Here is a 12,706-nt window from a genome sequence, read left to right as displayed (position 1 = left end):
AAGGCTTCAAGAAGTAAGAAATAAGCAGATGCACAGATGGAAGGCAATTAAAATCACAGAATCATAGAATGGTTTGGGTTGGAAGAGACCTTGAAGATCATCTAGTCCAACCCCCCTGCTATGGGCAGGGACACCTTCCACTAGACCAGGTTGCTCAAAGCCCCATCCAACCTGGCCTTAAACACTCCCAGGCAGGGGGCAGCCACAGCTTCTCTGGGCAACCTGTTCCAATGCCTCACAGCACAGTGAAAGTTTCCCTTATCTCTTACCATAGCAGACATAAGAGTATTTGAACCATCATACACTTTATTCAGCATAAGAAAGAGCACTTTGCTCCCTTTAATGCTGTAATAGGAGTAATTAACCTTGCACTGCATTTGTATGCTAAGCTTGAAACATTTTCAAGCTAGGTAATCAGGCTACATTAGCACAAACTAGCTTCAACAGCCAGTGAAGTCAGTTTGCATTTTTCAGAGTTAATATTTGACAACACTGTAAATCCAAAGACATTGTAATATGGGATTGAAGTAAGAATAACAACTTATTCTGCTGGTTAAGCATTGCATACAGCACATTAAAAATGGATGGGATTTACAAGTGGTAGATTTATACACCAACACCAAACAAAAACCAACACGTTTGATATTTCCCAAGGAGAAGGAGGTTTCCAGTATACATTATAGCTTAGGAGATGCAAGATGAAAACGGAGTACAAGTGCAATAAAATGTTAAGCCATGTTTTTCAGGACTCTCATAAAAGGTTTATCAACGACGAGTCTTAAGTTTATGTGTCTCACTGCTTTTAATTTTGATAATTCACCTCTAGGATTACAGGAAGGATTGCTTGTGATCATTTAGATAGATAAGCCTAATTAACAGTGACATATAAATATGGCCTAGCCTTCCTTTTTTTATTTAAATAACAACCAATTCTTAGAACATGACACTTTTGAGTATTTATTTAGTACAGCTGTTATTTGGGTAGCGCATCAAAAGTTACTCCCAATAGCTTCATGGATCAGAGAAACAGCGCCCAAGGTTTAAGACTCCAGGCCCATGTACGGTGCACAGTACCTCAGAGGAGCCTTCATTGTTCACGTCCACCGCATTTCCTGGTGTGGCAGATGAATCCGAATCTGAACTCTGAGACCCACCTCTACCTGGAGTCTGAAATAAAGGAGGGAGAGAAAAGTGAGTGTCTACAGATTGTGTTTAGTAAAGCACGGTACACATCCTACGCAAAGGCCTCTCTCTTCTACTTAGTGGAATACAGAAGTATTTTCCCTCCACAAGAGTAGTGAAGAAAAAAGCTGACAACTAATTATATAATTTTCAATGCAACACTCCAACAACAGCTTTTATCCAAGACTCTCCATGCATCAAAGAGCAGGCAAACACCAGAAGCAAAGGCCAGGATTTTAAACCACCTTCTCTCATGAACACTCAACACAAATCAAAGAATTAGGCTAAACTCTGCCCTTATCTATCACTCTCTCTGATGTTAAATTAGGTCTCTATGTCCAACCAGAAAACATTAGAAATTAAAATCTAAACAGTTTCAGAAGTAGTAAACTAGTATTATACTACTTCCTTGATAACTCATCTACAATCTGAGCAAGCCCTTAAATATTTGAAAGTCAGAAAACTAAAGAGTGAGGACCCTGCTGACACAGTATCTGTACAAGCAGGTATATTGCCTTGATTTAGAAATACTAAAAATCAAGCCTGTGGTAAAGTTAAAGCATGTTAATTGGTAAGACAACCTATAAAAATAAACTCCTAGGAGTATGTTGAAAATCAAAACAACAGTATTGATTTTCAACTATAGATTTAGAGAAAATAAGCAAATAAATTTGAAATTTAAAAAAAAATCAAAATCCGGATAGATGGATCGCAGTTTATAATCCTTATTTAACTAGAACTTTGATTTAAATTTTATTTAACTTCTACTCATTTCCAGAACGCCACTGCTTCAGTAAAGAAATTATCTTAGCACTGATATGCAATCCTAGTTTCAATAAAAAATAAAAGGTCATTATCCAATTCCATGATCACAATTGCAAATGGGATGAACTAATGCTACTGCTGTATTTTAGCCCATCTGGAAATACCTGTAATGTTATAAAGTCTTTTCTAATTTAATATAGAGGGACTAAAGATTTTTAAATATATAGATGGAAACCTATAGAGATAGGGACAGAAGTAGATAAACAACCTTAGTTTCTAGATCTTGGTGTCTCCAAAATCTTATTTGTTTTAGAATTTTCTTGCTCAAATATATCCACTTTTTTTTTCCAGACAAATCTGCTATAAAAACATGCAGCACGCGTGATTTTCCATACTTTGAAAATTAAGTAGATTTTCCCACTTTGTTTTGTAAAGAATGTTCTATTTCCAACTTTCATAAAGATAACAGCCTTTTATTACTAATCAAATAAAAAAAAAATGTAACAAAAGTTCAAGTTTACTGATTAAGGACTTAATTCCCAGTGAGATACAGTTCAATTTTAGAACAGCTCCAAAGACTGGCCAAAGGGAAGTGAAGACAAGTGAAGCAGCTATTGGGGCTGGCGACAGGAAGTGAAGAGGAGGATCATCTCTCCTCATCCCAGCTCCCTCTGGGGTCATCAGTTAAGTGATCAACATACACTTGTTTTCCTACTCCTGTGTCTTTTTTATTTTATCTGTTTTACGTTTCTAAAGAAAATAAGAACACAATAGTTTCCTTCTAGTACAGCATACAAAACCAACAGGCAAGGCTATGCAAGCTTTCCAAGTGAATAAAAGAAGAGGCAAAAAAAGGGTGTAAGTAAAGAACACGATGCACGTGCAAGGCACGTCAAGGTGAAGGCATGAGTACCTCTCCTCCAGGTCACTGATACAGAGAGTAAACCAGGCACATCCCAGCATGCACCACGGCTGCACGCTCATCAAGCTTTCATATGACACCAAACTGGGAGGACCAGCTGACACACTCAAGGGCAGGGCTGCCATTCAGAGGAACCTAGATGGGCTGGAGGAACAGGCCAACCAGAACCTCATGCAATTCAACAGGGACAAATGCGGAGTCCTGCGCCTGGGAAGGAAAACCCCTGGCAGCAACACAGGCACCTCTGCTGAAAAGGACCCAAGGCTCGTGTCAGACAGCAGGCAGAGCAGGAGCCAGCAGCGTGCCCTGGCAGCAGACAGGGCCACCAGCACCCTGGGTTGTATCGACAGAAGCCCAGCCAACTGACCAAGGGAAGTGATCATCCCCCACCGGCCAGCACCTGTTGGACCACATCGAGATACTGCATCCCGTTTTGGTTATCCCAGTCAGGGAGGACATTGATAAACCAGAGTTCAGCAAAAGGCCACCAAGACAGCTGAGGCTGGAGCATCTGCCCTGCGGAGAGAGGCTGAGGGAAGAGGGCTGGCTCAGCCTGGAGCAGAGACAGCTTTGGGAGGTCCTAACAGCAGCCCCACCACCATCCATGAGGAGGTCATCAAAAACAGGAAGCCAGGCTGCTCCCAGCCACGCACAGCAGGAGGGCAGGACACAAAAACCGAAACAAGAGAGGTTCCCACTGGACGTAAGGAAAAGCTTTTCCAGCGTGAAGCCAGGCTTGAGCAGCCTGCTCCTGACCTCTGAGCTGGTCCTGACTGCAGCAGGAGCTCAGACTAGAGAGCTCCTGAGCTCCCTTCCTGCCCAAATTGTTTCATGATCTCTGAAGCGCTGCCCTGCAGAAACACATGTCCTGCAGGAGAGCTCTGAAACGCAAGTTTAGTAACCCCATTAAGGAAGACATGGATTGTGTGCACTGACAGACGGAGGAGTAATATCAAAAGCAATTGCTGTAGCCAAGTTTCTCAGTAAGACAGATAAGCTAAGAATATTGCATCTAATGTTATAAACAGTTTTCTTCTGTTTATATAGTTCAGAAGTTACTTTCCATGCAACCCATAAACCACAGTAATACAACTCAGAGGTAAGGCTCGCTTGTGAATCCACTTTGTGCGAGAACAAAGAATCCAAAGAAGATGTATATACATATATGTCTACTTAAGAGAAAACGAAGAGGTCAGGTGTCAAAGCTTTCTTCCATAAAGGAGCTGAGCTTTCACGATACAAGAATCAATTTCTTATTGAGAGGAATTTTTAAAAAGGCTTTAGGAATCCAAACGTGATAAAAAAGCTTTTGTACAGCTGTTAGCTATGGCGGCTGTTCTGCTCTAGAAAGCCAGAGAACTTAGACCCCTATCTGTCCCAGCATCTACACCCACAAGTACAAATGGGATGTTTTGAACTGAAGGAAGTGTCAGCGTTAATGGGTAAACACTTCTTTACTAATGCTTTACAAGAGATGGAAGCCTTTTGTTCCACTCTTCAGCTCCCAAAACTGAAGAATGTGCCTTCACGTAGCCTTGGACAGAAAGACACAAGAGCAGAGGGAAAACCTGAACAAAATTTGATGGCCTTGGGCAATCACAATAAGAGATGGTCCAACTGTCTCTTTAGACAGGCAGAATATACCTTCACTTTTACAATACCTGAGCGTATGCTTTCAGCATACCTAATGAATCATTTCATCCCAAAACCAAGAATCATCTGTGACAGTTAACAAAGTATTTTCTTCATCTTCTATTGTAACTTCTTATATAACGCTGCTATGCACTGTTAATCGCCCATCACACTTCACCCCAGAGTTGACTGCATTGCATATTAAGTTCTGCTAGTTGTAGCACTACAAATTGGAGAATATTACATCCTCCAGAATGAAAGCTCTTGTTATTAAACCCACAGTGCTATTATTATGTGGTTGATTAAAGTACGTGCTTTATGAAACACCTCAGACATGCTATAATCACACTAAAAGGCACTACATGGCATGTCTTAATAGGCATAATATATAAAACAGAAATTATTATACAGTACCTGGTAAAATCCTTTTAACACTTCAAAAACCAGTGTGCTCTTTTTAAAAGAGAAAGCATAATTCCAAGCTAGATTTAGAAAGCTTAGTACATATAAGTGACATTTTCTGGCAAGTGGCATGCACAAGGAAGAAGGGTGGGGAGGAAAGAGGTCATTAAGTAACTTTCAAGATCTGGAGAAACACCCCAGAGCATCCATTTGCAAAGTAATACAGACCAGCTAGAAAAATTGAATGCAAATTTGGAAGGATGTTATGGAAACCAAGACCATAAATGCAATTAACTTATCTTTCAAGGCTGTAATATAATTTAAATATCCTTCACCAGACAAATAAAGAATGGGGGATTGGGAATATTTTTGTAATTGATCACTGCATGATCAAATAGGTTCACACACATGCTTAAGCTAGGCTCCCAAACCACTGTTATAGCACGTTTCATTTAAAAAAAAAAACCACACCAAAAAACACAACACATTGAACAACTCAGACTTTGTGAACTAAGGAAAGACTCAGAATGATTCTCTTCATTTTCCATTGCACTATACAGGGGAGCAAAAGAATGACTTATGAACCCCATAGGAAAAGCAAATTTTCACAGAGGCTTCTGTATATGCGTTTTTACAAAATTAACATTTGACCCTTAAAGGCATACCTGGAGTTGAAAGACTGATGCAAAACTAGTCTCTTACCCAGTGTATTTCTTTCCTAGTTGTCAGAGTTATATTTGTTTACTTTGCAGAAAAGCATGTGTTTCTACTACTAGCACTACAGTTGTAGAAGTAATATGCCAAACTTCATAATGTTGTTCTCTGCGTTTTCTCAAAACTGCAAGCTAATATAAAGAAACATCATTAACAACAAAAAGAACAACAACGATTGCAGCCTGTTTTCTGAAAAGAACTAGGAAATTATATAATGAATGAGTTTGAGTTAATGCATAAAAAAGATGGAGTGTAAATACGGATCTCTACCGTGTCATTTTTGCATAGTCATTTATCTGTCTATAGCTACACTCCATTCAGTTATGATCCTCTTTTCAGCAGTTTTAAGTTCAGAATAAATTAAACCTTTGAAAAAATATGTTAAGCTTTGAGAAAGTCTGAATAAATATGGATTTATACAGTTTCCCAGCACAGATTTAAATACTACAGAAGGGTACTATTGCCCAAACATATTAAGGTCCTGAAGCAACAAATAAGACACAAGAATGAGAAGACAAGAAGGCCAAAGACCTTGTTATCAAACAACTCTCAGTGCTAGAAATAGATTACAGTGTAATACAGAATAGTAATATTGTTTACTTCTAAAGAAGTACGATGCGATTTTATGACGCTGTAAACCGAAACAACTCTTGACTTCATAGGACTTAAAACTTCTCCTCCCCACAGGGCCATCAGTCCCACGCAAGCAGACCTTGTGCCCAGGAAGAGCACACATGCTGCCTTCAACCCCACAGGGAGGGCACGAGCACAGCTGCAGTTCAGCATCCATCCGAGTAAATCACACTATCTAGTAAGCCCTGCAATTATAAATGTGAAAAGAAAATTATAGGAAAGGCATGAGGTGCAATGCATCCCAGACAAGTAAAGATCTCTGCTCCCGAGCATGGAGCGAGAGAAAAGGTGACTGTACTACCATCCAAGCTACAGAAATGCCTGCAAAGCCCTGTTCTCCACCTAGCCCCCAAGACCTCAAGACCAAGAACTCAAGCATTGTTAGAAACAGAGCAATAGGATCTCACCCCCCAAATACAGCACAATCCCTAACAGCTGTAGTCAGCCACTTAAACACAAAGAATGAAGATAAAAACTAATGCAAACAGCAGTTGCCCTGGCCCAGCAGATGAGTCCTTCACTACAAAACATGAGCGATGGGAAGAAGGCTCAGAAGGTCAAAGTAATCAGTTTTCCATCACCTGAAAATAAATGCCTCCTCCTTACAAAATGTGGGGGTTTTCTTCTTTTTCAAGTTTTGGCATCTTGCATATGTAAGAAGTGAGCTCTGCTTTAACGGACCAGAGGCAATAGGCACCGTCCCCACTAGTAGAGGAACAACAGAGAGGGGACGCAACAGCCACAAAGGGCCTTCAGAGCTGAACACAATAACGACAAGGCAGGTCTCTAAAGAATAGGCTGACAAATAATCAAAATCTCTGGGCAGGAATGTCCCAGACGACATTCCACACAGATGTCTTTTGGGAAAGCCTACCTTCTTCTAGATCAGCATGACAAACAATGAAAACTGAAAAGTGGCAAGAATGAATGGAAGGGGGTTTTACAGGGCAAACGTACAGACCAGATGGATCCTCAAGATGTCACATTGAAAACATATGTAAAATTTAGAAACAGCTTGCAGGGAAGGGGCCTAAAAGGAGGACCTAGTTGAAGACAGCATGGAGATACTAACTTCAAAAACTAAATGAGCAATGTTCAGTAGTAACAAGTATATAATACTTTGTATTTTGAAAATATGCCATTCAAAGTCACCATGAAGATGCTTTTAAAAACAGTAATTACAACCATGGAAGAAATAAAAAGGTGATCAAGGAAGAGAAGAAGTATAAAAAAATAAATATCAGGAATCAGGATTTCAAATAAATGACTAAAACTACAAACAGTATCTTTGTAGCCTTGTCTTCCTCCTTTGCAGCCTGATGGCCAGCTGAGTTACAAAAAGAAGGAATGTAATAAAGAATTCCCTTTTTTTTAAAATATACTTTGATTTCTCGAGTTGTATCACTGGTAATGACTAGCCACCTAGCTATAATGGATGGCATCATCTATAATCAAATAATAAACCAAACACATACACAACAAACTACATTTCTGGAAGGGGGGGGCGGGGGGGGGGGGGGGCAGTGTACCAGCTACATTAATGATTGACTAGGCTCAAGAGGAGGTTCTTGGCCTTCAAATTACTGCCTCAGAGATGTGAAAGATTTTAATACTTACACTCTTTATGAACAAATTTGACAGCACACTAAGGCTCACTCTTAACACCAAAGTACATCAGAAGTCTTTTTCATACTTTGCCAACCACAGATTTTAAGTCAAAAAGGTACATATGAGGTTATGCTTTTATAAAAGGCCTAAAGCCCTTCTAATAAGAGGTGCGTTTTTAAAAGCACAGTTCTTTGCACCAATTAAAAGAATCACAGAATGTATTGGGTTGGAAGGGACCTCTAAAGGCCATCTAGTCCAACCCCCCTACAATAAGCAGGGACATCTCTAACTAGGCCAGGTTGCTCAGAGCCCCAGCAAGCCTGACCTTGAAGGTCTCCAGGGATAGGGCTTTCACTACCTCTCTGGGCAACCTGTCCCAGCAATCCACCACCCTCATATTAAAGAACTTTTTCCTAATGTCCAACCTAAATCTACCCTTCTCTAGCTTCAAACCATCACCCCCTTGTCCTATCGCTACAAACCCTTGTTAACAGTTCTTCCCCTGACTTCTTATGGGCCCCTTTCAGGTATTGGAAGGTTGCTATAAGGTCCCCCTGGAGCCTTCTCTTCTCCAGGCTGAACAACCCCAACTCTCTCAGCCTGTCCTCACAGAGGAGATGCTCCAACACCCTAATCGTTTTCATGGCCCTCCTCTGGACAAGCTCCAACAGGTCCATGTCCTTCTTGGGTTGGGGGCTCCTCCAGAGCTGGACGCAGTACTCCAGGTGAGGTCTCACCAGGGCAGAGTAGAGGGGCAGAATCACCTCTCTCAACCTGCTGGCCACGCTTCTTTTGATGCAGCCCAGGATGCCATTGGCTTTCTGGGCTGCAATTGCACATTGGTGGCTCATGTCCAGCTTTCCACCCACCAGCACCCCCAAGTTTTTTCCACAAGGCTGCTCTCTAGCGTGTCTTCCCCCAGCCTGTATTGATACTGGCACTTGCTCCGGCCCAGGTGCAGGACCCTGCACTTGGCCTTGTTGAACCTCATGAGGTTCACCCGGGCTCACCTCTCCAGCCTGTCCAGGTCCTTCTGGATAGCATCCCATCCCTCTGGCATATCCACTGCACCACCCAGCTTGGTGTCATCAGCAAACTTGCTGAGGGTGAACTCAATGCCACTGTCAATATCATTAATGAAGATATTAAACAACACTGGTCCCAGTACGGACCCCTAAGGGACGCCACTTGTCACCATTTTCTATCTGGACATCGAGCCATTGACCACTACTCTCTGGATGTGACCATCCAGCCAATTCCTTATCCACTGAACAGTCCATCCATTGAACCCATACCTCTCCAACTTAGAGAGAAGGATGTTGTGGGGGACCATGTCAAAGGCCTTGCAGAAGTCCAGACAGATGACATCCATAGCTCTAAGGGAAGAGCTGTCCACTGATGCAGTCACTCCATTATAGAAAGCCACTAGGTTGGTCAGGCACAATTTGGCAATGTGAAGCCATGCTGTCTTGAATCACCTCCCTGTCCTCCACGTGCCTTAGTACAGTTTCTAGGAGGATCTGTTCCATGATCTTCCCAGGCACAGAAGTGAGGCTGACAGGTCGGTAGTTCCCAGGGTCCTCCTTTCTACCCTTTTTAAAAATGGGCGCAATGTTTCCTTTCTTCCAGTCACTAGGGCCTTCACCTGACTGCCGTGACTTTTCAGATATCATGGAGAGTGGCTTGGCAACTGCATCAACCAATTCCCTCACAACTCTGGGATGCATCTCATAAAAGATTAACACCTTCAGAAATCGTGGCATTGGTTTTTTGGGCAGGAAGAAGTCTGTTTCACCTTTTTTGGCAGTTAGGTCCACTGTAATCCTGTAATTTTCAGGAGCCCCTGGGGAACAGTTATTTGTTTAAACTTTTCAGAGAAGATGGACATTTCTAACACATGAAAACTTTTGCACTGACTTTCGATTTTTATAGGAAGTGTTTAGCTGAACTTACACTTAGGGGCAAATTTCCTTTGGCACAGTATCAAGCTTTTCCCTCTATCATAGAAGCTTTCTTTGACAGCCTGTTATTTTTCAGAATCAATAAACAGCCAGCTAAATGCTGCCAATATTTAATTAGGTCCGTACTAAGTTCCCCTGCTTGTGAGCAGGGCTTCCCATCAAACTTCAGGAAGGAAATTCTCCCCTGTAAACATGAAGCTCCAAATAGACCAAGAGCGATCTTCACCTGCTCAGGGTCTATGACCGAAAAACAATTTGTGGCATCTTTACGCTGAAAAAGTTGGCGGTATGCATACCGACGTACTTTCTTCCCGTCTGTTAACTCTCATTCTTGTAGCAACGCTTCCCTGCATGGCAGATGAGGAAAGCATGCCAGCATTTCCAATAAAACACCCTTTCACAGAGGTGTTACACAGACACCACGCTTTCACAGAAACACCAGAGAAAACACGCAGGGCAGCTGCTTTCCCTTCTATCCGTGAGTGCCTTCAGCATGACACCGCTCTCTCGCGGTGCGGGATCTGGAGCGCTGCCTTCCCACCGCCGCCGTGACTCAACCCTTTTCGGTGCATCTTCCAGCCGAGCGCCAGCGAGGAAGGACCCCCCCCGAGCCCTCAGCCACGCTGACACCTGCCCCTCATCAGCACCGCCCCGACAGCTTCCACCCGAGCCACCAGCGAACTGCAAGCGGAGATAGGCGGAGGATTTTGGAAAGCGAGAAGGGTTTCATAAACGAGTGTCACAACTTGGCTTTTCAAACCAGGCAGCGCTGCCGGAAAAGCCAGTTCCTAAAACAAGGGGGACAGCTGGCCGGTGGCTGCCGGGCTGGCTTTCGGCGTTAGTAGCCTGTTTGCCCGCTGGCCCCCGGGGAAGGAACCCCAGGTCCCCGCGGCGGCTCTCCCCAGGCTGGGCTTCCCCGGAACCTGCGCCAAGCGCGGGCGGCCCGCAGCCGCGGCGACGAGCGAAGGCGGCGGGCGGAGACGCCGCCGCCGCGCTGCGTGAAGGGGCCACGCCGGGACACGGCCGCCCCTCGCCCCACCGACAGGCCCCTCGCCCGGCCGTGGGGGCTTGCCCGCCCGCCGGCAATCCCCGCCCCGCCCGGCGGACGCCGCCGCCGCCCCCGCACCGGGATGCGGTGCGGTACCGCGGGCCCGTCCCGTCCCGTCCCGCCCCGTCGGGGCTCGGGCCATGCTCCGCGGCGGGCGAGGGGCCGGAGGCGGACAAGCCCACGGCCTCCGCGGCCACCACGGGCCTACCCCTGCCCTGCGCCGCAGGCTGGGCCGGGACGGGCCGGTGGCTCCGGCCCCGCCGCGGGGAGCCCGGCCCCGAGCCCGGCCGGCACCAGGAAGCTGCACCTCCGCGCCGCTCCACGGCAGGGCAGGGCACGCCGCCCTCGCCGCCGGGGCGGGTCTCGTTGCCTTACCCGCTGCAGAATCCGCCTGAACATGGTGGCGGAGCCCGGATGCCGCCGGGCGGCCGCTGCCAGGCCGAGGGGAAAGCAGCGGGACCCCGCGCAGCGCCGCCCCCGCCCCGCAGGAGCCCGGCGCGGCCCGCTCGCCCCGTGACAGCCGCCGCGGCCGGAGAGGCGGGGCAGCCGCCGCGCCGGGGCGGGACCGCGCCGCCCCGCCCCGGGGAGGGACGGGCCCGGCGGGAACGGGGCTGCCACCGCCCGCCCGTGGCGAGCCCGGGGAAGCGAAAACGGGGGAGAGAGGGCGGAGGGCGTCCGGGCGGAGAACGCCAGCCCGGCGGAGGCTGCCCCCTCGGGGCGGGGTGGTTGTGGCGAGGTGAGGGCTGCGCCCCGATCTCCTCCGCGGGGGCCCGGGCCGGGCTCCTTCACGCCGCACCGGGCCCAGCACCGCAGCTCCCGCTGCTCCGCCTGCTCTCTGCCGCTCGGGAAGCGTCCCGGCTGCTGAAGGCAGGAGCGGAGAAGAAGGGAGGACGGCGGCATCGCCCCCTCCCCGACCCCCCTGGCCCTCGGCCTCTGCCCGCCGGGCCTGCGGTGCCCGCGCAGGCGGCTGGCGGGGAGGAGGCCGGGCGGGTTCCCAGCCCGCCGGCAGCACGGCCATGCTCCCCTCGGGGGCTGCCCCGGGCGGCTGGCAGCTGCAGGGCCCCCTCGCTGCTGTCATGGCTCTGGGATGGGCTCCTGGCCTGGGGGCAGGAAGGAAACCGCGCTGGAACGCGCGGCTGAGGGCTCGCTGCGTGGGGCAAAGCGCAAACGCAGCTCCGTGTTTATTTTGTTAGTCCTGCGGTATTGAAAGTGCTGCTGAATGCGCGTTAAAGGAGTATTGTTGAAACACACTTGTTTGGATAATTAACTGGAAATTTAATTCTGAAGGGGCAGGTGCTTCCTTCGAGCCATGAACTGAGAAGGTGACCTTGTGGCATGACCCATTATCTGTTTTTTAAATAACAGAAAAGAATGTTTTGCTCGCACAAACACACACCTACCTTCAAAAAAAAAAAAAAGTACAGCCCAAAAACATCAGTTCAACCGAGAAAGAATCTGTATCTGTGGGTGCTGAGGCAAAAACCCACGTTGAGAGGTGGCGGGAGAGTCGCTGGAATACCAGCAGCCTCTATAATACACAATTCAACATGGTACTGTTCCCTGTTCTAGTCTAAAGCTGCAACTTTATATATTGGATGCAAGACAAAGGGTCATGAATAAATAATAAACCTGTTCAATGACTAGTTGTGCTGACTAGAACAAGTATCATAGCAAAGCACCAGTTGTGCTGCAAAGATCAAAAACGTTTTTCCACTCAAAGGCTGACATTTCTAAGCATTCCAGAATCCTCAGACTTAGCATGAGTTACGAGCACATGACCAGAAGGATTCAGCCGCCGGCAGCTTAAGGCTTGAGGCACAGCAGCAGTATGTGATTGAA

At 46.5% G+C, this 12,706-nt stretch overlaps 1 protein-coding gene across 1 annotated transcript in view; it reads right to left on the bottom strand.

Moving 5' to 3' along the window:
* EEA1 (early endosome antigen 1) overlaps positions 1–11,767 on the bottom strand; it is a 73,471-nt gene extending 61,704 nt beyond the window's left edge. The window contains exons 1-2 of the mRNA XM_086461867.1: positions 11,243–11,767; positions 1,075–1,167 (exon numbers count right to left, since the gene is read on the bottom strand). Of these exons, the coding sequence (XP_086317993.1) occupies positions 1,075–1,167; positions 11,243–11,767 (618 nt within the window). The remainder of the gene's footprint in view (positions 1–1,074; positions 1,168–11,242) is intronic.
* Between the last annotated feature and the right edge of the window lie 939 nt (positions 11,768–12,706).

This window comes from Leptosomus discolor, chromosome 1, assembly GCF_034619465.1.
Source record: "Leptosomus discolor isolate bLepDis1 chromosome 1, bLepDis1.hap2, whole genome shotgun sequence".
Lineage (NCBI taxonomy): Eukaryota > Metazoa > Chordata > Aves > Leptosomiformes > Leptosomidae > Leptosomus > Leptosomus discolor.
This window is presented reverse-complemented; position numbering and strand designations above follow the sequence as displayed.